This window comes from Paralichthys olivaceus, chromosome 5 (assembly GCF_024713975.1).
Source record: "Paralichthys olivaceus isolate ysfri-2021 chromosome 5, ASM2471397v2, whole genome shotgun sequence".
NCBI lineage: Eukaryota > Metazoa > Chordata > Actinopteri > Pleuronectiformes > Paralichthyidae > Paralichthys > Paralichthys olivaceus.
This window is the reverse complement of record NC_091097.1, coordinates 13,277,033-13,301,725: the sequence shown is the minus strand read 5'-3', so window position 1 is coordinate 13,301,725 and position 24,693 is coordinate 13,277,033. Positions and strand designations below refer to the sequence as shown.

The window sequence follows — 24,693 nt, the reverse complement described above, 5'->3', positions numbered from 1 at the left end:
TGTGTAATGTATCTTTTATTCCATTACGCCTCGGAGCTCGTAATTACAGACCCTCAAGTCGGAATTTCAAGTCGGAAAGTCGGAGGAACCCCAACACCCCAGACTTTAAAATCCAAGATGGCTGCTCCGTATAGCAAAAGCAGTGAAAGCTGTTTTTGTTTGTTTTTGCAAAGACAACAACTGTGGTCTCCTGTGGCAGAAAAAAGCAGAAAAGCAGGTTTCTGCCCCCAGAGGCATCAGTGTTGGCCGGTGGCCCACACCCAGAAGTAAATGTATTTAGACAGAAATGAACCAAATACAATTATACAACTTCTATTGAATGCTCACATGGACTTATGGTCTAACATGAGCATTGTACGAGTAAAATATGATCATTTGATTGAATTATGTTTCACATTTTTATTGTTTTTTGTCTCAGGAAGCTGGAGGGGGCGGCACCCCAGCTCCCTGTAATGACCAGCCGCCACTGGTCCAATACTATAATCAGTCTATGGTCCAATATTATTGTGTCAGGGCTACATTTTCTTCTTCAGTTTGCTGCAGTCGCTCTAATAATTCACACGTTGTGTCTGACTCTTCTCTCAGACAAAGCCTTCAACAACAGCCGGACACTTGCTTATGCAGCTTCAAATATCATATCATCTCTGGTGTTTGGGAAGAGGTTTGAATACAGCGACCCTGAACTCTACCCTTTCGTGGATCGAGACCGTGAGACCATCTATCTCACAGGATCGATGTCCATCCTGGTACTGCTACTCAAGGATTTTGCCTTTATTTTAACATCCCTGTGGATATTTAAGACTTGTTAACACATAGCTTAAATGCATATACTGTTTTCCCTTTTTCAAAATAACAACATTTAAAGTTTCTAAGAATTTTTATTAAAGAACTTACATCCATGTTATTTTTGTAGTTGTTGAATATACAGTGAAGAGTTTGAGTCCACAAAACACTTTTGGAGTTTCAGGGATAAACAGTGTTGCAGCCAAATCCAATACAATTGAAGTCAATGGTGAGTCCTTCTTCAGATGTAAAAAAACAACAGGAAAAAACATTAAATCCCTCCATACTACTCGTGTGGTGTCATTCAAGTGTCTGCAAGCCCCGACATGCATTTTAAATGAAACGGCGTCATTGACACCATGTTTTTAGTCTGAATGTCTTCTGCACACAAGCTCTCGCCCAAGCCCTAGCATCACTACTTCCTGTAGTGGAATGTCATTACTCTCATGACTGTTGTGTTAAGTTATGTTTTTATTGTTGCAGATATACAATGCATTTCCTTGGCTGGGCCCTTGTCTTAAAAACTGGCGAGCTCTGATGAAGAATAGAGAAATCAATGTGAAGAACATGAGGAGGATAATAGCAGAGATGAAGGAGATGCTCAACCCTGAGATGTGCAGATGCTTTATTGATGCATTTCTGAGCCGCAAGCAAAATCTGGAGGTGAGGTGCACTATTCTTCTGAACCCACTTCTAAGGTGATAATACTGATTAATCATTGAGTGATCAATCCCTCTATAGGAGTCTGGAATTAAGGATTCACACTACCATGATGACAACCTGCTTTTCAGTGTGACAAATTTGTTTGCCGCTGGGACAGACACCACGGCAACGACACTTCAGTGGAGCCTGCTCTTAATGGCCAAGTACCCTCATGTTCAAGGTGAACAATACATCCACAGGCTTGTCTCAGTTTAGTGTAAAATCAGGATTAAAGTAGCGTCACACATTTGTCAAATTTTAATTTCAATTTCGTGTGTATTCAGACAAAGTCCAGGAGGAGCTGAGCAGGGTGATTGGAAGCCATCAGGTTCGAGTGGAGGACAGGAAGAACCTGCCGTACACCAACGCCGTCATCTATGGCCATATACAGTTTCTTCTAACATTTGAATCAGTATTGTAGACAAAAAAAAAAGCAAAAAGGAAGCTCTCAAAGGAAGCTATGGTGTGTCACAGTGTTGTTGATAATATATAAGGCAAACAGCACCTTATATGTACAGGTCATCTCATTATTCAGGCAACATCCACATCCTACAGTTATCCGACAGACACAGGTCATCTGTGTGCAACTTCATTTTGTGTTATTTCAGCTCTCAGAGAAATAAGGCTCAGTGTTCACCGTTTACTTTGGACCCAATAAAGTGGTGGTGCTGGCTGGATACAAGGCGGTCAGAGAGGCTCTGGTCAACTTCTCAGAGGAGTTTGGAGACCGACACATCTCTCCTATTTTTTATGAGATTAATCAAGGTCATGGTAAGATCAACACGTTGTAATATTTTTCATCATAGGCACAAAAGTAAAATTGCTAGAAATTATGGATGACCGTATGTTTGTTTTAATTTAAAAGGAATCATTTTTTCAAACGGAGAGTCGTGGAAAGAGATGAGACGTTTCGCCCTCTCCACCCTCAGAGACTTCGGGATGGGCAAGAGAGTAATTGAGGATAAAATCGTGGAGGAGTGTCGGTTCCTGATCCAGATGTTTGAGGAGCACAAAGGTATTGAGTTGATGTAAAACCTGACAAAATGTTCTCATGTGCAAAAACAACAAGTGGTGTAGATTATTTTTACTTCCTGTCTTTGGTAGGGAAACCATTAAATACAACAAATCCATTATATTATGCGACGTCCAACATCATCTCCTCCATCGTGTTCGGGAGCAGATTTGAATATAATGACCCTCGGTTTCAAAACTTGGTGAGAAGAACGGGTGAAAGCATACAATACTCAGGCACCGCTTCAATCCAGGTAAACCTCGTGCTTGTTGTTTAAATCAGTTCTGTTTAAAGGGAATGTGCTCGTCAGCAGTGAGACAGATTTGGTAAAAGGACAGTTGGTGGGCCAAGAAAGAACCGCTTAAATTTGAGGGCGAATACATATTTTAAATTTCGTTTATTACGTTTTCGCCAATTTCCCAGGAAATAATTAATAAAAGAAAAATACAGGCTTATTTGTCTATGAGTGTGTGTTATGTGGTGCAGCTTGATTGAATTTAAATGGGACACCTTGGTGTAGTTGCTCCACTGACTTCCATTCTAGTTCTTTCCTGAGCTTCACACTCTGGAACAAATGTTGTTCAATATGTTTTACAAACCAGAACTGATTTTCTTAAATCATCTTTCTACTGTTGTGTCCCAGCTTTACGACATGTTTCCCAGGTTGGTCAGTTGGATAAAAAACCGGCAGCTCATGTTAAATAATGTCAAATCGACCATCAGGGATGTCAAAGAGTTAATCAAGCAACTGAGAGAGACCCTCTGCAAGTACACTCAGAAGGGGTTTGTTGCTTATGGCCAAATATCCACATATACAGGGAAAGAACACTAAGTAAAAGAAATATCTTCTTTATGACACAGTAAAGGACGGCTGAAAAACACAAGAAGCAGAATATGTGAAACATGAGTGAATAAGTCAAGTTTAAGCTGCTCCTGGCTGGGTTTGGCTGGAAACAGGACGGATCTGTTAAAGAACATCCTGTTAAAGAACATCCTGTTAAAGAACATCCTGTTAAAGAACAGTTGATTCAAGAGATGAAATGCTACAATGAATTTGTGTCTGATTAACCAGATTAGCTAACTGTTAACTTGCAGCATGCCTTCTTTGGAGAGGCTGCAGCTTTATTTGATCAGTCTTCAGGATGGTGTTCAAACATGCTTTGTTGTTACTCTTCTTGTGATAACAGACCAGGTGCAGGAGGAGCTGAGCAGGGTGATCGGAGGCCGTCAGGTTCGAGTGGAGGACAGGAAGAACCTGCCGTACACAGACGCCGTCGTCCATGAGACGCAGAGACTGGCCAACATTGTCCCCATGGCCATTCCTCACAAAACCAGCCGAGACATCACATTCCAGGGCTACTTTATTAAAGCGGTCAGTCCCTCACTCAGGTCAATACATATACATTTGTGTTTGTTGGGTCTTCCACCTCTGAACACTTGGAAATGCCTTCATTTTTAGGCTTTACAGGTTTTTTTCTCGTGTCATTGCAGGGGACTGTTGTGTTTCCTCTTCTTACTTCTGTCCTGACTGACAAGAGCGAATGGGAGACGCCACACACTTTCAACCCTTCTCACTTCCTGGACAGAGAGGGTAAATTCATCAAGAGAGACGCCTTCATGCCCTTTTCTGCAGGTATAGCAGCTTCTTCACATGTTTTATGTTCCTTCATCGATCAGAACTAATTTACACTTCAACACGTGATTATTTGCAACTCGCTCGCTGTTCTTCCAGGTCGCAGAGTGTGCCTCGGAGAGAGTCTGGCAAAGATGGAGCTCTTCATCTTCTTCGCCTCCCTCCTTCAACGCTTTCGCTTCACTCCTCCACCAGGCGTTACGGAGGATGAACTGGATCTGACGCCGGCTGTGGGCTTCATCCTCAGCCCTTTACCTCTTGAGCTGTGTGCAGCCAGTCGCCAGAACAAGATTTTTTTTTTCTTTTCATGCTATTCAAATCCTCAAGATCAAGAGCTGTAAATAAATTCAGATCAGCATCAGGAGATAGAACTTACCTGACAAGATAATGAACTAATTAAAGATGGGAGCACAGACTAGCCTTTTTTTTTATTTTATATATATAGAATTTGTTGATGTTAGTTTGAACAGGTTGATAGAAATTGAATATATTTAGTCTTTTATAGTAAGAGATGACATGAGTGTATTCCTGCTTTCAGTTATTTGAATTGATCTTTTATTTTAGTGCCTGTCTTTTTCCTCCTGCATAATATAAATCGAAATAAAGATAAACTTGTTGTGTCATAATGTTTTGATGTTAACAAATAAATAATAATAATTTCATAAAGGGGAAATTGAGTTTAAACTGCTTTTAAATAATGATTTTATCAGCTGACAAAAATGTTTTTTTCTCATGCGTTGATCGAGTGAATAAATCAAGTTTAAGCTGCTCCTGACCGGGTTTGGCTGGAAACGGAGCGGATCTGTTAAAGAGTTGTTTCAAGAGATGGAATTCTAAAACGAATTTGTATCTGATTTACCAGGGGCAGCTAATTGTTAACTTGCAGCATGCCTTCTTTGGAGAGGCTGCAGCTTCATAAGAGAGAGATGTGTCGGGTCATGTCAGAGGGAGAGGATGTTGGAGAAAATGGAATTTAAATAGAGTTGCTCAGCCAGAAAACAGGTTATTTTTCTTTGCTGTCTGTCTGTGTCATTTTCCTTTAGGAAAAGGGTTGTTTTTGATTATTTGTTGGATACAGTTGCATTAAATTGAGGGGGCATACGTTTTGTTTTCTACTTTCTTTAATATTGCGAAAAGAAAGGTATTTCCCCCACATTTTTGTGGATTTCATAAGAAACAATCAGGCATGTGTAGAGTGCCACTGACCATGAACACGTGAAAATCAGCGCAGACCAGATAATGATCCAGATTTTGTGAATCAAAATAAGTATGCTGGCGTGTTTGAAGATATAAGCCAAAGATGAACATTTTCCTTATAGACAATATTGCATTTTATAACCCACTTTAATTTCTTCAGCAAGAAAAAAAAAACAGTGCTTTGTGAGCTTTGCACTGAAACTGTGGAGCAGAGCAAACAGCACCCAGACCACCTGGGAAATGATGTAATACTCACCTGGAGACCTAAACTAACCCAGTAGGCACTGAGGTGGGTTTAGATGGGGCAATACTTTGTCCAAGTGTTATAACAGATGCACTGTAAACCCTATTTGCTTTACATGTGGCCTCACCCACTAACACAAACGGTCAATTCCTCCAGAAGGCTTTGTTTTGTCCACTGTTTGTTTTTCCAACAGGATCATGCAAAAACTTCTTAACGTACTTCCACCAAGTTTGGTGGAAGAATGGGACACGGGTCAGGAAAGAACCCATTACATTGGCTTTAGGCTTTAACATTGGTTTTGGAATTCTATACCTGTGAGTCAGTATATTATTATGTCACTGAAGATGAATCAGAAACTTGAAATTTTAGTTTAATTGTAGTAAGGACAATTCAATCTATTATTACAGCAAAGTGTGGTCACTGAAAATATTGGTTTACTCTGCCACTTACAGTAGTGACTTAAATTGGGTTTGAATGATTCTGGAACTGTGAAAAACATTTACAATCCGACCTAAACTTTGCCACCATCTCCTCCATGCTTTAGGGCACCCCAGTGGTTATTCTACTGTCGTCTGTTCTTCAAGATGAAGATGAGTGGGAAAACACTTACTCCTTTAACCCAGGCCATTTCCTTATATTTATGTAGAAATATGATTTAATGTAACACACACTACTTAGAACACTGAAATGGGAGTGTGCTTTCAATCATAGCCAGCTCTTTTTTTATTTTTCAATCAGTCAGCATTGAGGTATGAACAGTAACAGTTCATCAGTTGATACAAAATAAACAAGAAGGGTTTTGTACAAAAAAGTGCTCACGCGTACATTTTTCTAAATTTATAATTCATGGTAAAGACAAACCATACCCACATTTTTCCTAAAGCATTGTAATCCCTTCATTCTATTGCTGTATGTATTCTCTTAAAATGTACTTTGGAAATAAATAAATTAAAAAATGCTACAACTGTGCTTAATGTAAAAACATGTGCATCTTAAATTAATACACCAAAGTGACTTTTAAAAAGCAAATCCAAGCCCTTATTGTCCCAGAACATTGTTGAATCAGAGGCCCTTTACGGTCCCTCCACTTTGATAATATTGAGCTGCTGATCTTGTGCAGCGTGACTGGAGTTCACCAGCGGTTGCGTAGACACGCTGCAGTCCTGGAGGGGCCTCGCTGAGCAGTTACCAGGGAAACCAGATGACTTGCTCTCTGGTATTCTGAAACTCGGAGAGTGTGACTGTGTGAATGTAGAGGCGTAGGATTGTGTGTAGGGTGGCATGAGATTTTGGCTGGTTTGCTGTGTGTATGCAGTTGCATATGGTTGCGCTTGAGGGGGAGTGTGAGTAAGTGGAAGGTTCTCAGCATTGCTACATGGAGGAAACCCATTCATACTGGTAGGGCTCAGTCCTGGCAGTTTAAAGGCCTCTACATTTTCTAAACTCTCTAAAGAGTTGTAGCTTGGCTGGGTTTGGCTGCACTGTGTGTATGTGCCCCGACTAAAGCTGAAGTTGTCTTGGCTGAAGGAGGTAGATGCAGAAGCTGTTGGCAAAGCAGAGGGTGATGGGGTTTTGTTGTGCTGCTGTTGAGAACTGCTACACTGTCCCAGTTTGAGGGTGAGGCTCTGCAGAGTGCTGAGAATCTGTTTCTGAACGTGTGTCTGCTGCGCCTGCTCCCGCTCCACACGGCACTGCTGCTCCACAAGCATCTTCACTGCCAGGCCCAAGCTGCGCACCTCAGAACCCAGGGTCTGAATCTGATCCTGCAGAACACCTTTCCCTCCAGTGTCCTGGGCTGCCTGCTGTGGGCTTGGGTTTTGTTCACTATGAGTAGCACCATGGCCACCAGTGGTCTGTAGGCGGATGATGGACACCCCTGGAGCTGAGGTTGTGAAAGGTGCTCCCAGGCGATTAGGAAGACGAATGCCAACCCGAGGAGGTGGGTGAGGAGAACGGACAGACAGACCTGGTCTCTGTGTCAGAAAACGCTTGGGGGCACCACTTCCCCCAGATTGACCCTCCATAACAGTCTGTTCAACATGCAAAAGAAATGGTTAAAGTTATAATGCAATCATAATGTTTTTTTATTCAGTTGGTTAATCTCCCATATTCATGTGTAGACATACACTACGACAGATATATGCTGGAATACAGTAGTACCTGGAACCAGCTACATGCATAAAAGCAAAAAGTCTCAAAATTAGTTACAGTTTAATTTTAATAAAGAGCTGGAACACACTTCAGTTCTGAACAAAGTCTGAGATCTGTTATTTTGTTTGAGGTTTGAGCTTTTCTCACCTTTTCAGTGGTCAGATCATATGTTTCAGGCAGCTGAGGTATTGCACTACTCATATTGGACCCCTGGACACTTGAGTGATCTCTCCTGAACAACGATGCCACCTGGTGGAATGACTGTTGAAACACAATTTATGTAAATTGGGATTAGAGACATTCAGACATGCACTGGATTGCGTTCATCCGTATTTTCTTCGGAGGAGGTGCATGTGTGAACGCAAATGTCAGAGTGAGATGCTCTACGGACTTTATCCACCTGTCTTGGACTATTAAGTCCGTAGAAATCCAGGAGAAGTCGATGTGATAACACAGCAGGGGATTCCCCCACTGGATTCACTGCGACTGAGTGTGTGAGTGTGAGTGTGAGTGTGTGTGTGTGTGTGTGTGTGTGTGTGTGTGTGTGTGAAAAAGCAGTGTCACACATGTAGAAGATACAGACGAAGATGTCAAGAGAGTATGTAGTGACAACAACAGTGTCTGGGTGCTGTAAACTAAATCATCCTGCCTCTGTCTGCTGCATCCGGCTGCTCCACCTCTCGCCTGAATAATGCAGAAGATTTTTTGCTGTTGTGAAAGTGTCTGTGCAGAGAACCTGCAACTGTGTTGTGCATGTCTGAATGGCAAACTGCGTGTTAAACTCTGTAGCCAATTCTCCAGATTTTACCCAGGGGACATGTCTGAATTTGCTGAACATCCGTATTTGGTAAATTATACAGCTTTGTGCAACTGTAAACATAATTACAATAGCTGTTGACACATGAAGTAACTTAAGTTTAGGTAGGTACCTTCATCCTGTGTGACAGCGCTTTATCCAAAAGCCTCCTTCGAGCTGCCAACATTGAGTTGGTGGCTGGAGAAGATGTGGCTCTCCTCCTCATGAATGCCCCAGAACCTGTTGGTGTGGCTGACACAGCGCCTATCTCTGCTCGTGTTACAGTGGACTGGGGACCTCTCTGTTGGCTGTTCTGTGCAAGGGAGGTGACGCTAACAATCTGGATGTCATTTTCTTCCTTATCTCCCACGCGTTGCTGTTCTGACCTGCTGCCTCCGCTGGTCTCCCCAAACCCAGGTGGCTTTCCACAAGCCTCTGGATTTGAAGAAGTTTGTTTGGCAAAGTCCGCAGCTGCTGTGAAGCCAGCCTGGTGAGATGCCTCCCGTAGTAGGTTTTGAAGATGAATGTTACTCCAGCTCTCTTGTACTGCCCCAGCTCGAGCTTGCATGTGTGCTATTGTTGTTGTGCTGCCTCCACCCTCCACAGGTCTGACCCTCCCTGGGGGCCTCCCTTGGAACTCCCTCAGGAACAGGTAGATGGCCTGGGCAGACACCTTGATGTTCTCCAGCTCCAGCACGGCTTTGATCTTACGGAAACTCAGACCAGCTTTCCTCAGCTCCACCACTTTGTGTTTGGCGGCGTCATCCAGCCGGCCCATGGTCTCACAAAGGAGTGCAGCTCTTGGAGTTAGACTGGTAGTCTCTAGACAACTGATATAACAAAATATAAATATATTAATATTTATGTATGTTTGAGACTGAGAAATGAAAAAGCACACATCAATGTCACAACTCTGATGTATATTCTTCTCAAATGATGAATATATCAATTAATAATACATCAAAGGTTTCTTGTACAATTAACCTTACATCAGTCATGTCAACACGAAATCATCTTCCATAAGATATATCACTAATCAAAACGGTATATAATCGAATTTGTGTTTAAATTATTGGCCCCTTGTGAATTCGAATTGCACAATCATTTAATTAGTTAGACAGCTGTTTATATGGTTGGATTAGTTATATGGTATTTATGAGACACACATTATATCAGATTAAAATGTGATTAAAAAACAAATGGGTATTTTACCTCGACTGCTTGTTTTTGTTTTTTTTAAATATGCCATATTGCCTATTTTTTATAGTATGAATCAGAAACCAGGCAAAGTGTTCATTGCTTATCGTGAATGTATTTATGAGAAGATTGAAAACTAGTTTAACTTTTAAGTGGAACAAACCAAACAATGCTCGGCGCCACTGAATAAAATAAATAACGTTGGTCTCTCCTGGCTAAACATTAATACACAAATAATACACATATAGGCCTTTATGTGTATCTGGTGTTGAATTCACGTTAGCTGAACTGGCTAACATCAACAGCTAACACTATGATCGGTCTGTAAAGTGATGCGTTTACCTTGTTGCTGGGACGTGAGGCGGATTGTTGTTTCTTGTCAGATGGAATCAGTTCAAGTTCCGGGATGACACATTTCGTCCTCGCACAGCTTCGATGCAACTATACGCGCAGAAAACGCACATTTCGCTTTTCTTTCGTCTGTCAGAACTAATACAAACAAACGACTTGTGTGCGGCGCTCATGTTCTGACGTCACATCCGCACTGTCATCATCACCGAGCGACTAACGCGCCGTCGGTGTTCGAAACGGAGTCCCTCGTTTAAACGAAATGTAAGTTCAGTCTTAAACATATTTTAAATACAGCTCATGTTAATCAAATACTGTAGGCGGTGAGATGGGGAAAGCATGCGCCATGTTTTTAATACTGTGAACATCTTATTAGAGTGGAAGTTGTCGACAAACGGTGATCAAGCTGCCAGCCGTGTGGTGTAGAATGGAAATCAATGGCGGCGGGTTTCTGTTGTTGGTCGTTGCGTAAAAAAACCTGCGACGGTTCAGTGGTTTAAATGATGTAACTTTCTGTTTTTACCTCCGACCAAAAGTTTACATTTAGTTTATTTGCTACGTTTGGTTTAAATGCGATTTATTGACACGAGCACACAGCTGGTCATGTGATGACGGAGAAACGTTTTACTTTGTCTTGTCCTGAAGTAATATCAATGATCCACAGACGTTTAATGGCCAAACATTTTGGTTATTAAAAAGTAACTTTTATGATTTATTATCGTAAAGTCGATTGTTGTTGTTGGTTACATCTTAAAAGTGAGAATTTGCTTCTTTTGTATGATTGTAGTTTGAAGAATTTTGGCTATCGTTCTGCAGCTCCGACTAAGTATTAACTCAATGACAAATGTTCAAATTTATGGCCTTGACAGATTGATTGACGATGAAAATGATCGACTGTTGAAGCCCTACATCATACAACGCATATGATCTCAGTAATATAACACCACTTTTTCTTTGACTTTAGGGCACCATCACCCACAAAGCGGAAAGATGAGGAGAAATCTAAAGACAGAGGTAAAGAAAAGAGTGGGACAAAGGAAGGAGACAAGGAGAGAGGACGGGACAAAGTGAGGAAACGACGCAGTGCTTCGACTGGTAGCAGCAGCAACAGGTTTGTTTTGGTTACATGCATTAGTAACCATGTCTATGAAAATATGGTTCTTTACTTTGTATATTTTTTTACTAAAGTTCATCTATGTTTTGAATATGACCAGATCGAGCTCTGCATCGAGCAGCAGCTCTGGTTCCAGTTCCGGCTCCTCAAGTGGGTCCAGCTCATCTGGTTCCAGTCGCTCTGGATCCTCTAGCTCTCGCTCCTCCTCGTCTTCCAGCTCCTCTGGCTCCCCGAGCCCCAGCCGCAGACGGCATGACAACCGCCGCCGCTCACGCTCAGAGTAAATCACTTCTTTGAATGCGGCCGCACAGAGTTTTTGCAATATTTGCTAAACTGTTTGTTTAAATCATCATGAAGTTAATCTATGTTTTGTCTGTGATTCTGCAGGTCCAAAACACAGAAGAGGGGAGATGATAAAGAAAGAAGGAAAAGAAGCCCGAGCCCCAAACCAACTAAACTTCACCTGGGACGGCTGACCAGGAATGTCACCAAGGTCAGCAAAAAGAAGTCTTTACCCATTTCGCACCCAAGCAAAAATAAGTGGTCACTCTGCTGCTTTCAAGCGGCTACTCTTTATATCATGGTTTTCTAAAGGTTTGAAAATGATTTAAAATGAAGACATTACCTCAGTAAGTAAAAATTAAGGAAAGAAAATGTTTTGATTTTATCGTTCCATAATATGAATGTCCTATTTTTAGCAAACAGCATTTTGTTGTTTTGTTTGTTTTAGTAATGATAAGTATCTGTCTACCTTTTTTGCACAGGACCACATCCAGGAGATCTTTTCCACTTACGGGAAAATAAAAATGGTTGACATGCCAGTGGACAGGCTCCACCCACACTTGTCCAGGGGCTACGCCTACGTGGAGTTTGAGACCCCCGAGGACACCCAAAAGGCCCTGAAACACATGGACGGAGGTGGGCTGGAGTGTTTGTCTCAGTGCGTCTGTCTCACAAGATTACTGTGGGTATTGATACAAGGAATGACTTTTGTTATCTACAGGTCAGATTGACGGACAGGAGATCTCTGCATCTGCTGTGCTGACTCAGCGAGTCCGCCCTCCTCCTCGTAGACCCTCTCCCCCTCGCAGAATGCCCCCACCACCACCTATGTGGCGTCGCAGCCCTCCACGCATGAGGAGAAGGTCAGTGTGATTTCAGTGAAATGTCTGCCTGTACCTGGTTTGCACACTAGTGCACTATATGTGCTATTTATTCATTGTATTTTGTTCTTCCAGCTCTCACACCACAAATATTTTCCTTCTGTGTTTTTGCAGGTCTCGCTCACCGAGGAGGCGGTCCCCACCACGGCGCCGCTCTCGCTCCAGATCTCCTGGTCGCAGGCGCCACCGCTCCCGCTCCAGCTCTAACTCCTCCAGATAGAAAGGTTTCCTGCCTCCAGATTCCAAGTGATCACCCTCCTGCTTTGACTGATATTGTGGACCTACCAGAAATAGGGTCATCTGATTTTCTAAACATCTGTCTGCATGTTTTTTATTTTGTGTTTATCCTGAAAAGTTGGCAGTGTTGTGTCAGGCTCAGTTTGGTCTCTTTTTAAAGTGTTTCCTCTATTGACCATGTTCTGAATTTCTTTTTGATATTTTGACAAATAAAGGTTCTGAAACATGTACAGTGTGTGAGTTCTGTTTGTAACAGTCAAGGGGAGATTCTGCCTCAACTCTCTTGGTTTGTGTTTGCCCTGCTCAACTTAGCCTTACAACTTACTCACTGTACTTATTTTTAGAGAACATGAAAACATTGAATGTGTCTGCTTTTGTTACCACTGCCATACTGGTGTTTTTTTCACCTGTCCCTTTGGTCTTTGGTATTTAATTAGTTTGTTTTTAAGCAAGATTAAACAGAAACTATTGAATGGATTTCCCCGAAACATGTGGAATGGCTCAGGGAAGAACACAGTGAATTTTGGTACAGATCCGGATCATCTCGCCTATTAACAGCTTGGATTGGCTCCACCCCCGTGAGCCTCTAATATAAGTGGTATAGATATTGGATGGATGGATTGATCATGACCAGGGAGCCGATCAAGGATTTTCCTTTATTCAACTTTTATTCAGTTTTCCCATGGAATAATTCATAGATCTTGACCAAAAAAGTCACATTAAGGGAACTAATATCTATATGTGAGTGCAATGTGTTGCAGATTGATTTGATTTAAAGGGACTGTTGGGCCTTGGCAGCAGTAGGTGCTCTACTGAGTGCCATTTTAATTTCAAATAAATATGGACATCCGAATACAAACAGCAGTGTTTGTATAGTTCCACAAATACAGGATCACTCATAAGACCTCTGGTAAGATAAGATCAATGAGATAATCTTTTAATACTCCCACAATGGGAACATTTGCAATTCATGTGCTTTTACAGAATGTACAGTATAGTATAGTGTAGCAGCTGTCGTTTGTTTTTCAAAGGCATCATTTACTGAGTAGATATATTCAGTAAATTATATTCAGGAAATCATAGTACGAACATGCTTTTTTCGAGTGGCTGTAATATTCCTGTAAATGTTGGATCATTTGTTGTGGCACCTGGAGCAGATCACACATATGAAGTTGCACTCACAGGCTCATTTAGAGTGGGGGGGTGTACTGACGCTGCTTGAGTGACGTCTCCATCCCCCTGTTATTTAAAACCCTCCCCAGCTCCACCCACCTTTAACCTGCAAACGGGTCTTATCAACTGGAAACACCTGTGTGATGTCATATTTCAGGCAGATTTGGACTGTTTGAGGTCAAACTTAATTAAACTATAATAAAAATGATACAATAATTTTATATATCTCTATTGTATACATTCTGTAATGTTTTTTCTGTGGCTTGTTGTGTTTTTGCCTGTGGACTACATGTGTGTGTATTCGGTGTCTGGAGAGTAAAAGAGAAAGGAGTGCGATCCTCCGCTGGGTGTCTCACTCCAGACAAACACCACGAAGAGCTGGGTTGAATCAAGTAGTGACTGGAGCACCGACATCACACTGACCATGCCCCTCTGCTCACACGCACCCTCCACTCCATGGTGTTTCAGCGCGTCATGACGCACTGTGTCTACTCAGTCCAGCGCGTCCGGCCGGTGCTAGAAAAAAATATGTTGTAAGTTTCGATGCATGAGAGTTTGAGGTTTCCAGACGCTGATGAGTCTTCAGAGCAAATTCTGTGTCATCATGGCTTCGGATCAAGAAAATAACAGAGGGCGAATGAAACAGCTTTTGGAGAAACCTGGGAATGGAGAGTGTGCCGACTGCGGAGCTGCAGGTATGCTAGAAGATGGAGAGTTAACAGATGCTGGACACATGTTTCTTATGAAATCTGTTTGGGGTTACGATGTATGACCATCCTATTCATTTGTCATCCACTGTGGGATGTTATAAACTGTAAACTGCCTCTGGTACGAAGTTATTTGTCAGTCACGATTAAGCAGGGTTATGATATAACAGTTAACACAATCCTCACACAGGAGAGCAATCTAACTAATGTGTAACCCCTTTCATACCAGCACTTGCTGAGCTGTAAGTGTTCCTCACTTCAACTTGGTGGATTTTCATTCAAACATTCAGGGACCAAATGTGTATTTATCTCTTGGCTGATTTCCTTCAGCATGCACATATTACATGTACTCTCATACTCACACCCTGGTTTGCGTTTTGTCATATCTGTAGTTACATGCAAACAGGTGTGGTTTGTTTATTAAGACTTATCTACTCTGTGTGGAGGTGAGGAAGATCTTGATGACAAATACTAAACCTGTTAAACTCCTATTCCAAACTGTGTGTTCACCCTCTATGTGCTGACACACACAGACACACAAAATAATGCCTAACCACATCATGCATTTCTTTTTTGTACAGATGCTTGTGTGCACAAGGAAGTATCTTTTTCATTGTGCTATTTTTGCTCAGTCGCCAAAAGCAGCGGTTGAAGAGCTGCAGCTCACTGATAGTCGGCTTCACACTGCTGTAGTTCTCTGGCTCACTTACAAAATAACCACGACGGCAGCTGTAATCTCACCTTGCATCAGAGTAATGATTCTGAAAGTGAGACCTTGAAGTGTAGGAGTAGCTGTGTGTGCAGTGTTTCACACGTTGTTTTTCTGTTTTTCTTGACCGGCCTGAATTGAAATTGATTAGTTTACTGTATCTTGTAATTAAAAAATGAAAGACAAAAAAAGGATCTATTGATCTATGGGACAATGTTTGCCATGCTGCACTTTTCCCACACTTGTGGGCCTTCAAAGTAATGATTAAACTTCAGACCTTTCACTGAGCAGAGAACAGTGAAATGTCACGAGCGCCGAAGTGTAACATTTTGCAAACTTTATTGAACAGACACATGATATATCTGTGAATTTATCTAGATGGAATATATGTACTTACAAAATAGATATGTTAATGTCGGCCTCTGGAAGAGTTAAGATGAAACCTTATTCTACCCAAAATACATTTACAAAAACATGGAGTCATTCAAGGTAAACCTTCACTGATGCCGTGAATGCTGGACAATGTCTGGACATTCTCCAGACTTTTCCTTTTTACCCAAATATTGATCATCTGTGGAGCTGAGCTATGATATCATCTCTCTGAGGATTAACTCTGTTTTATAATCAAGTTCAGTGTAAACCCTTTGTGCACTAATATGAGCATACATGGGACATGTGAAAATCTTTTCCTCAGTGCAATATTTGTATGTGTGTTTTATGCTTCTACAAACAAGTCTTTATGTTGCTTTGCAGACCCAGAGTGGGCCTCCTATACCCTGGGTGTGTTTGTGTGTCACAGCTGCTCAGGCCTCCACAGAAACATTGCTCAGATCAGCAAGGTGAAGTCTCTCCTGCTGGATCCCTGGAGCTCCTCAGAGGTGGAGGTGAGAGCGTCTGAAGGGTTTTATTCACACACTGAACAAAGTAGAGAGCCCAGTTGTTTTACAAGAGATGAGCGGGCTAAAACTTGGCTTGAAATAACGTCTGCGACTGTGACTTTCAGACTTAAAGTCACAGGTTTATGTCTTGCTGATGTCCCCTTGGGTTTACATGTTAGAATGTGCGCAAGAAATTAGTTTGTGGTGTGTTTTGTCATCATTCTCTCTGTGCGTTCCCCTTTTCCTCACAGTTTATGGACTCTACTGGCAACAATGCTGCCAAGGCCAAATATGAGAAGCTAGTTCCTGCTTTCTATTACCAACCCACACACAAAGACTGCATGTAAGTGATGTGGTCCTCCACCCTCCTTAATATCTGATCGAGGAGCTGCTTCCACTTCTGTACAAGTGGTCACCTCTAAAAGATGGATGAGTAAACATCTGACGCTCAGGTGGATACCATAGAAACTCTTATCTGGGAAATTAAGGTTATTATAACCACATTTGTTAATTTATACAATAAAAAATGTAGATGTCATCTTCTTCATACATTAAATGTTAGTCCTTTGCAGTGTCTGACACCGATCAGCTACGTTTTAAACCTCAGTCAATGTATTGTGGTTATTTTATCTAAAGGAAAACTACAATTATTGTGCAACAAATGGGCCAATGAGTAGGTCTGGTACCTATGCGGGCATGTAGAATTTCTCTATGATAAGAGTGCCAAGTTCCTGTAGTTCTAACAGGAGGCAACAGTTCAAATCCATGAAGAGCTTGGAGCTGAATGCAGATTAAATGTTGAAATGAGTCATCTTAGTTGAAAACATTCTGAAAACGCTTTGTGAATCTTACACCTGGAGAAATTAAGATAATAAAAATAGATATGAGATATAAAAGAGCCAAATAATACTTTTGTTCAGAGTTAGCATGAAATGTAGCTCAGAGGCTCGACTTCTTTGTAATTTAATGAGATGTTTCCAACAAATCAGCTCAAAAATCAGGTGATCGTCAAACTCTGAGTGTCCCACACCAACTGTTCTGCAGGCTCCTGCGGGAACAATGGATTCGAGCCAAGTACGAGAGGAAGGAGTTTCTTTGTGTGGATAGGCAGGAGCCCTACTCTGCAGGTAAGAAATATATGCTTGTCTGCACAGTCAAGCACCCAAACACAATCTACCACTGGCTTACTCTGGAAAACAAGTAATTGTCTGTGTCTTGCACAGCACCTTCTGTTCAGCATTGATGGAATACTCAGCAGGAAAACAGCTTCGCCCATTTATCATTGTCAACATTCTCAAAACAGCCGATCACATAATGAGTGAAAGAGGAGGAGGGTGAGGAGGCCTCCATTCACGTCCATCTTTGCTGCCCCGCCTCGACTTGAACGAATAGCTCAAAAATGTGAAAAAAGTGAAAAATATATACTGAGCTATTAACTACTTCTAAAACCTAAAAAATGTAAAATTCAAGAAATTCACATATACTCAAGTTAATTGGCATCAAGTTAGAGTCTGGAGGTGTTGTAAGAGATATTTGCATCATAAACACAGGAGGTGAGCAGTATTCATCTGCTTCCAGTCTTTATGCTAAGCTATGCTAAGCATGTACCAACTTCAACTTTAACATAAAAGGTGCCTGATTATCTTCTCAGCCAAAAAGTCAATCTACAAATGAAAGTACTTCGTCCTTCAGCTCCGTGTGCGTCCTCGTTTCTTTCTGCTCTACACTGTTTCTGTTGTCGTCTGTACATTGACCCCTGTTTCTGCCAAACTGCAAAATATCTCACCCCTTTGTTGTGGTTGACTGTGTGAAATCATTTTGCCGTTGCCCTCAGCTCACTTCTCCTCAGAGTTTAGAACACAATGCCATTGTTAGTGGACCGTTATGACTAAAAAACTTACTTTCCAGGTGTTAATGACACACTCATGAACATGTAAACTAATTATTAAATTAAATTTAACATAATTTCTAACACTTTTTCACCTCAGATTTGCTTTTGCAAATTTCACCGTTTAATTGCCTCTTACTAGTCTTTGGCTCTGTTAAAGAGGAAATGTGAAGCTGTCAGAAATGTCTATATGTTCTGCTGATAAAACCTGATGGCCACAGACCACGCTCTATATCAGCTTTTATTGTCTGTTTCCCTCTGTAACATCTGAGCCGGAAACAGGAAGTTGTGCAAAATGAAATCAGTTAAACCCAATAGAAAGCCTGGTTTTTGACACTACTGTGTTATTTCTCCCCCTCGCTCTTTGCGGGGGCAGTAATTGGGATTATCTTGACAAATTTGAAGGAAAGTGATGTTATTGTTAGAGCCACACAGTCAGGTTCACTAACTAGTATCCACAGAGATGAGGAAATAGATTGTGAGGTTAGAAATTAGCACAGTTTCCTTTTACTAAATTCTCACAGAAATTCTTGGTTATTGCTTTCAAGACCTCATCAGGCACATTAAGAAGTGCCTTTACGTTGCATTTAAGAGCTGAAATATGGCCTGGGATTTCTCAAACACAGGTGTTTAACACCATTATAAGCTAATTTTTGTTTTGTAAAAGTTACGCAGTAAGACCGGTCGAATGCTGGAAATCAACACACTCGTCTTTTCCAGAGAAAGTAAATCTGTTGTATTTCTCTAGCAGACGAAATGTATTGAATGTTTTTTTGTGATTTAAAAACATGCAATAGATGACACGAGCATGCTAAAAGTAAAACAAGCAAAATCTCACTTTAAGGTAGAAAAGATAAAGCTCTATTATCAGAGTCTCATGACTCTCGAGCTCGTCCTCCGTCTCCCTCCCTCTCTGTCAAAGGCCTCTTGTGTTGTGCTGTGCCGAGGAGCATGTGGGTGCCTCTGCCGTGGAGGAAGAATGGTGTCTTTTGTTGTGTACAAATATTCTATATAACATCGCCCATAAGAGAGCATGAAAAAAAAAAAACCCCAGCAGCGACCTGAAGGAAGACAAGTGCTGTGGTCTGAAACTGACTTTGCTCTCTCGTGTGTTTGCAAGTATTTGACAGCCTGTTGTTACAGACTCTTCTCCTCTGCCGTGTCCCGTTGCTGTGGACAGTCCGACCCCCTCCTCCGAGTAAACAAAACATTCACTCTCATGAATAATTGATGAAGCCAGTACTGCTGCCTGTGGCCCACACCACACCCTGATAACTTTATACGGTACAAAGAATCTACAAAAACTATGAAAAAGTGTCTTGATGCTAAGTTTTCTTGCAGGAGTTGTAATTTATTGAAATTGCAGTGTCACAGTCTCGCTAGAATGATGAAAGCTAAGGATCTATGTTTAAAATTAGGCTGGTCGCTTCAAAGTTTGCATCAAATCAGGATTTGGACATCAAACCTGAAGAAACATTAAGATCATTATTACAATATAATCGGTGTGAGTATGCCAGTGTGTGTCAAGGGCAATGACAGTGCAATTCTTTTTGCAAGGCTGTTTGTGTTGGCTCTTGCTGAATATGTGCAGAGAAGCTGGTGTCAGGATCAGGCCAACAAGGAGTGTGTGTGTTTGTGTGTGTTTGTGTGTAAGTATATGTGCACACTTTTAGCTTGTGGTCACTGCTTCAAGCAGCTCAGCAGGGGTGGAAGGAAGTGCCTCAGCTTTTACCACACATCAATAATTCACCTCCATCCAATAAGCCTCCTCTGCGAGTGTGAACATCACTGAAATAAACTCTGTTTACACACTCACACACACACAAACTTTAAGGTGTTGTATTTAATATTTTGGTAAAAGTCTGTTGCGTCGCCTCTATGTTTTCACCTTGTGTGGATGAAATGGGACCCTCAGGATACAGAGAGGGGTTCCTATGGAAACGAGGCAGAGACAATGGACAGTACCTCAGCCGAAAATTCATTCTGTCCGAACGGGAGGGTGTTCTGAAGTACTTCAACAAGCATGATGTGAGTGTTCTCTCTCTGTTCCGCATCTGAAGCTGAAGTACTGATCTCACTTTATTTATTCATGTTATTTTGTCCAAAAATGTTTCCTGGAGATCCTTCTATTTTCACAAGTTCAATTCTGCATGTTTTCCAAATGTGCTTTTTACCATTTGAAACACCATGAATGAGGTAAAAGGATCGTATTGCCTGAATACACCACAATCATTGTGCTAACAACATCTTTTGGATCTACCACATGATTGAACTTTTTCAATGAAGAACATTTTCAGGACGTGGTTGACTTGATCTTGTCTCTAAAATTGTATTTCCTTTCTGCAGGCCAGAGAGCCCAAAGCGATAATGAAGATGAATACTGTGAACGCCACGTTCCAGCCGGCTAAAATTGGCACAGCTCATGGCCTGCAGATAACCTATCTGAAGGACAACAGCACCAGGAATGTCTTTGTTTACCACGAGGATGGAAAGGTGAGTGGCACTGAATGTCTGTGGGGAGGTTTAGACCAGGAAGTAAAGAGCAGGGATGTGTTTTGGAAAGCACGTGTGTGTGTGTGTGTGTGTGTGTGTGTGTGTTTGTGTCCATCTGGTGGAAATGGTTTGTCATTACAAATCCGTGTGTATTAATGTCTGAATTAGTAGAAAGGTCAACACCTACACAACCTTACAAAATGTGACAGTTTTATGATAAGTGATCATTAAAGACTAAATTATGATAAATGGATAAATAAAACAGAGAGAACATGAGTTTAACTGCACTTCCTGATCTTCTGTCTCAAAGGAAATGGTGGACTGGTTCAACGCCATCAGAGCAGCCAGGTTTCATTACCTGCAGGTGGCTTTTCCTGGGGCTCCCCAGTCTGATGTGAGTATATGCACTTCCATCAATACAGACACACACACACAAGGCTAAAGCTGCCACTGAGGACACTGGCATCAACTGGTTTGTCTAGTTTGTGAGTTTCAGAAAGCGTTGGGATTAAATTGTGCAATCAAAAAAAAAAACCAAAACATACCAAGCATTTATTTAACTTATTGAATCCAAAGCTTTCTTTGATGACTTTTAAATTAACAAAATAAATGAATGCATTCATTTTTCTATTCTGTTAGTGGAATTTAGATACATTTGAATAAATAAAATATGAATCTAAGTCTTCCTTAAGCTGTGTTGCAGGACACACAACTCATTCCTGTTTGTTTCCCTGCATACATGAAGACCTGCACTCACACACTATTAAAATTCACAGAGTTTAATCACCGAGGTATTTTGTTTCTCTAGTTGTTGCCGACGCTAACCAGGAACTACACAAAGGAGGGTTACATGGAGAAGACTGGTCCAAAGGTAAGGGGTTGTTTTCTGAATACCACCACAGCACATAGGTAGAGAAATATGTAGAACTCATGATATCTGAGGTAAAGCATGAAAGCCAGAGGACCTTTTCATTTGTGGCTCTGTGTCTGTCCCACAGCACAGGGAGGGATTCAAGAAGAGGTGGTTTACGCTGGACGACAGGAGGCTCATGTACTTCAAAGATCCACTGGTATGTGAAACTGCTGCAGTTGTACACTGTTACCTATAGATGTCGCTGTGGTTTATCGATCTGTGTATTTTTAGAAACAGCCTAATATCCCCAAAATTCAGAACATGCACCAACACAGTGCACTCAGTAGCATTTGGTTTGTGGTGCACTAAATAATGTAATATCAAATATGTGATTGTATATTTTGTTGAAAGTAAAATTTTGTGTTTAAATCAGGAAGATTGTTTCTCCCTCTGTTCTTAGGACGCTTATGCACGAGGCGAGGTGTTCATTGGCAGTAAGGAGAACGGCTACAGTCTGCTTCCTGAGCTCCCTGCTAACACTCAGGGCTACCACTGGCAGTTTGGAATTACCATATTGACCCCGGAGAGGAATTTCCTTTTTGCATGTGAGACTGAGAAGGATCAGAAGGACTGGACGGTTGTATTTCAGACGGTTATCAACAGACCAATGTTGCCTCAGGAGTATGCAGGTAAATTGAAAAACCAACTAAGACAAGTTGTTATTTAGGTTTTTCTCTATCTCGAGTTGCTGATATCTGTATTGTTTCTATCTTCTCTCTGCAGTTGAGGCCTATTTTAAACACAAACCATGACTCTTGTAGTCTTTGAGGAACTTTTGGTGCAGGATGAGAAGCAAGAAGTGGAGTCTGAAGAAGAAAATGACCGGAGAGGCATCTGTACTTTACATCTTTAAATAGGTCTTATAGAATGAAGGGGGACAGTGTGATTATCATTCCCACAATTACGTCTTTTACTCAACGTGTCATCCTGCTTCATTTCACTTACATTAGACCCATTTCTTAGTGAATCAGAATCTGAGCGGAATCGGCCTAAATCTCATTTGTCATTGTAACTCACATAATTGAAGGGAGCAGTCATCCTCACCTGAATATGCCAAAAATGTGTGTATATGTATGTAATGTATGTTTGCCTTTTGTGTAGGAATCAGAACTGTTGCTGCTCAGACTTGAACAGATTTAAATGTGGTGCTTTCTAGTCTTGTAATAACAGTATGAGTATTTGTCGTGACTTTCAACAAAGAGTACAAGCTAGGCCGTCAGGTCAGTTATACGCAGAATAAAAACAATCTGACACAGGATTGAAAAGTCAGTAGGAAATAACAATACTATTACTCATGTTTATTTCCATGTAGGAGTATAATATTTATTTTGTTGTATTTATTTGTCTAATTTGCTATCTGCAGCTTTTAATGATATGATGCCAGGCATTGCAGGTACAATTATTTTTTTTAAAACTTGTAATACACATTCAAACAGCTGCATGTATATGTATGGTATACAATTTATTTGGCTTGCATTCCCATTCCTTCTTTTGTACAACCAACAAATTAAGATTATTTCATATCAAGGTTATTTATCCACTAGAGGGAGACAAAGGAATCTTAAACTTGTGATTTAACCCACAGCAACCACACTCTGTACACGTAAAAAAAACAAAACAGGTGTGCATGTTAAATATATTTCATACAATGACTCAAAAGAAAGGCCTGAAGATGCTTCTGAGCAGCGATGAACAATGTGAGTGTGCATCCATTGTGCACAAGTGTCAGCCAAGACGAAGACCAAGTTCCATTTTGTTCTGTAACTCACGCTCTGAACACACTGAAGTCACGTAAGAGGATTTGTGTCGGTGAATGTGAAATATACTCATGATTAAAAAGGTTTGAAGCCACATAACCTGTTTTTATTGTGTTTATTTTCAGTTACAAGTAAGAAGCTGCACATTGAAAAGTAGGAAAACCAACACAGTGAGAACTTCAAAATGGGAGCAAATACTGTAGAAGGTGAAATCTACTAATACAACTTTCTTTTTAAAAAAAGGCTTACGGTTCTTCATGAATAGGATAAATACTGTTAACAGATAAGTGTCAAAAATGTTTTCAACAGGCTGTGGCACTATATATAATTTACTTATAACAATTAATCTGTGTATATGGATGAATGGAAAACTAAAGCAGGAATTATTAAAGCAGTCTAATAACATTTTCACCAGCTACAACTAAAACAGTGAAACAAAAACAGAATTCTACATGTTTCATATACAATACTTCAGGTAACATTGTGAACAGACTCCAGGTCTTCATTCCCAAAACCCACTCACACCTATTATTCACCTAAAGTGCTATTTTTCTACTAACTTTTTCTAACGTGCAGAAATAACTGTTATAAGTATTAACACATAAAATGTTTTAGAATATTTTCAAAACGAAACATTGTATCAAGAAGAACGGTTGAATTAGAGGTCTCCAAGACTCAGAACTGATCCTCCGTCATAGAAAATATTACGATAATGAAAAACTGTTGCAGGTTGTGTAACCCATGCGCTGTCATGTTTCTGTAGATCCGCTTAAACTACTTTCTAATATTTGCATTAGGCATGAATTTATATCTACTAAAACAAGCTAATGATGCTATACTCAGTATCATTGAATACAAAAACATTGATCTGCTTATATTCTGTTGAAGTTATACATAATCCCAGATATCCACAGCTGAATCATGGAAATACTTAGATTGAGTTTATGCTGGTGAGCTAAACCTGGCTCCACGGAGCCTAAAATCCAGACATGGACACTGAACCTATGGACAGAAGACAAATCACTAGTGTGTTATATGGACATTCATCCATACATGGAACAAGAAGAGAACATTCAAACTATGTTCATTGAAATTTGAAGTGGATGTGAGAAAAAAAAGGATTTATTTATTTTATTTATATTTTCTTGTCTCTGCAAAATGTTTAATTAAATCCCCTTCACAATAAAATCACCACGCGTTGATGCAGAGATGTTGGCAAGGTGTCAGATTGTATGTCGGAGGGTCAAAAGATAATGCAAGACACACATGATGGGGGGGGGGGGGACAACAATGTGACGCTGTGAGAACTGAGAGGTCTGAGAGTCGAGAATCAGAAGGACAAACAGGTTAATACCTCATCTCTGATCATGTGAGGCATAAACACACACATCATTAAGATGAGTGACACACACACACGCACGCACACACACAGGCAAACACGCACGCACACACACACACAGACTGCAGCAGGCTTTAAGATCTGCAGCACCCAGTGCCCTTCATCTCCTTGTTGACGTACTCCTGCAGCTTAAACTTCTCACTGGGATCCTTCAGGGACCGGTGCTTCAGCTCCCTGACACAAAAGAAAAGGATAAGAT

At 40.9% G+C, this 24,693-nt stretch overlaps 5 protein-coding genes and 1 pseudogene across 7 annotated transcripts in view; 4 read left to right on the top strand and 2 right to left on the bottom strand.

The window, feature by feature from the left end:
• The first annotated feature begins 392 nt into the window (after positions 1-392).
• On the top strand, positions 393-7,249 carry LOC138407640 (cytochrome P450 2K1-like). The gene is made up of 6 exons (XM_069524417.1): positions 393-746; positions 1,267-1,446; positions 1,525-1,666; positions 3,685-3,869; positions 3,989-4,130; positions 4,230-7,249. Exons 1-6 carry the CDS (start codon positions 453-455, stop codon positions 4,469-4,471), a joined length of 1,185 nt encoding a protein of 394 aa, XP_069380518.1. The 5' UTR covers positions 393-452; the 3' UTR covers positions 4,472-7,249.
• LOC138407639 (cytochrome P450 2K1-like) lies at positions 1,902-3,515 on the top strand (annotated as a pseudogene).
• On the bottom strand, positions 6,268-10,200 carry LOC109638747 (uncharacterized). Its single transcript, XM_020101873.2, has 4 exons — positions 10,058-10,200; positions 8,652-9,348; positions 7,870-7,983; positions 6,268-7,601 (listed from the first exon to the last, which is right to left on the bottom strand). Exons 2-4 carry the CDS (start codon positions 9,294-9,296, stop codon positions 6,645-6,647), a joined length of 1,716 nt encoding a protein of 571 aa, XP_019957432.2. The 5' UTR covers positions 9,297-9,348; positions 10,058-10,200; the 3' UTR covers positions 6,268-6,644.
• Positions 10,197-12,805, top strand: LOC109638748 (RNA-binding protein with serine-rich domain 1). 2 transcript variants are annotated; one of them, XM_020101875.2, is made up of 7 exons: positions 10,197-10,327; positions 11,028-11,174; positions 11,278-11,457; positions 11,565-11,670; positions 11,942-12,095; positions 12,181-12,322; positions 12,455-12,805. In XM_020101875.2, coding segments are annotated over exons 1-7 (837 nt in total). In that variant the 5' UTR covers positions 10,197-10,325; the 3' UTR covers positions 12,561-12,805. The 2 variants fall into 2 exon arrangements, with proteins under 2 accessions (XP_019957434.1, XP_019957433.1); XM_020101874.2 differs by lacking the exon at positions 10,197-10,327 and adding an exon at positions 10,358-10,568.
• A 1,299-nt stretch (positions 12,806-14,104) lies between these two features.
• Positions 14,105-23,194, top strand: LOC109638656 (arf-GAP with dual PH domain-containing protein 1-like). Its single transcript, XM_020101742.2, has 11 exons — positions 14,105-14,445; positions 15,920-16,050; positions 16,296-16,387; positions 17,089-17,171; positions 19,848-19,960; positions 20,279-20,425; positions 20,736-20,819; positions 21,234-21,296; positions 21,424-21,495; positions 21,739-21,967; positions 22,062-23,194. The coding sequence occupies exons 1-11, from the start codon at positions 14,325-14,327 to the stop codon at positions 22,088-22,090; spliced, it is 1,164 nt and encodes a 387-aa protein (XP_019957301.1). The 5' UTR covers positions 14,105-14,324; the 3' UTR covers positions 22,091-23,194.
• The window catches only part of LOC109638690 (ras-related protein Rab-26-like), a 42,489-nt gene continuing 40,975 nt past the window's right edge, over positions 23,180-24,693 (bottom strand). The window contains exon 9 of one of the 2 annotated variants that reach the window (XM_020101782.2): positions 23,180-24,668. In XM_020101782.2, the coding sequence (XP_019957341.1) occupies positions 24,569-24,668 (100 nt within the window). In that variant the 3' untranslated portion in view covers positions 23,180-24,568. The remainder of the gene's footprint in view (positions 24,669-24,693) is intronic. The other variant, XM_020101781.2, reaches the window with a different exon arrangement.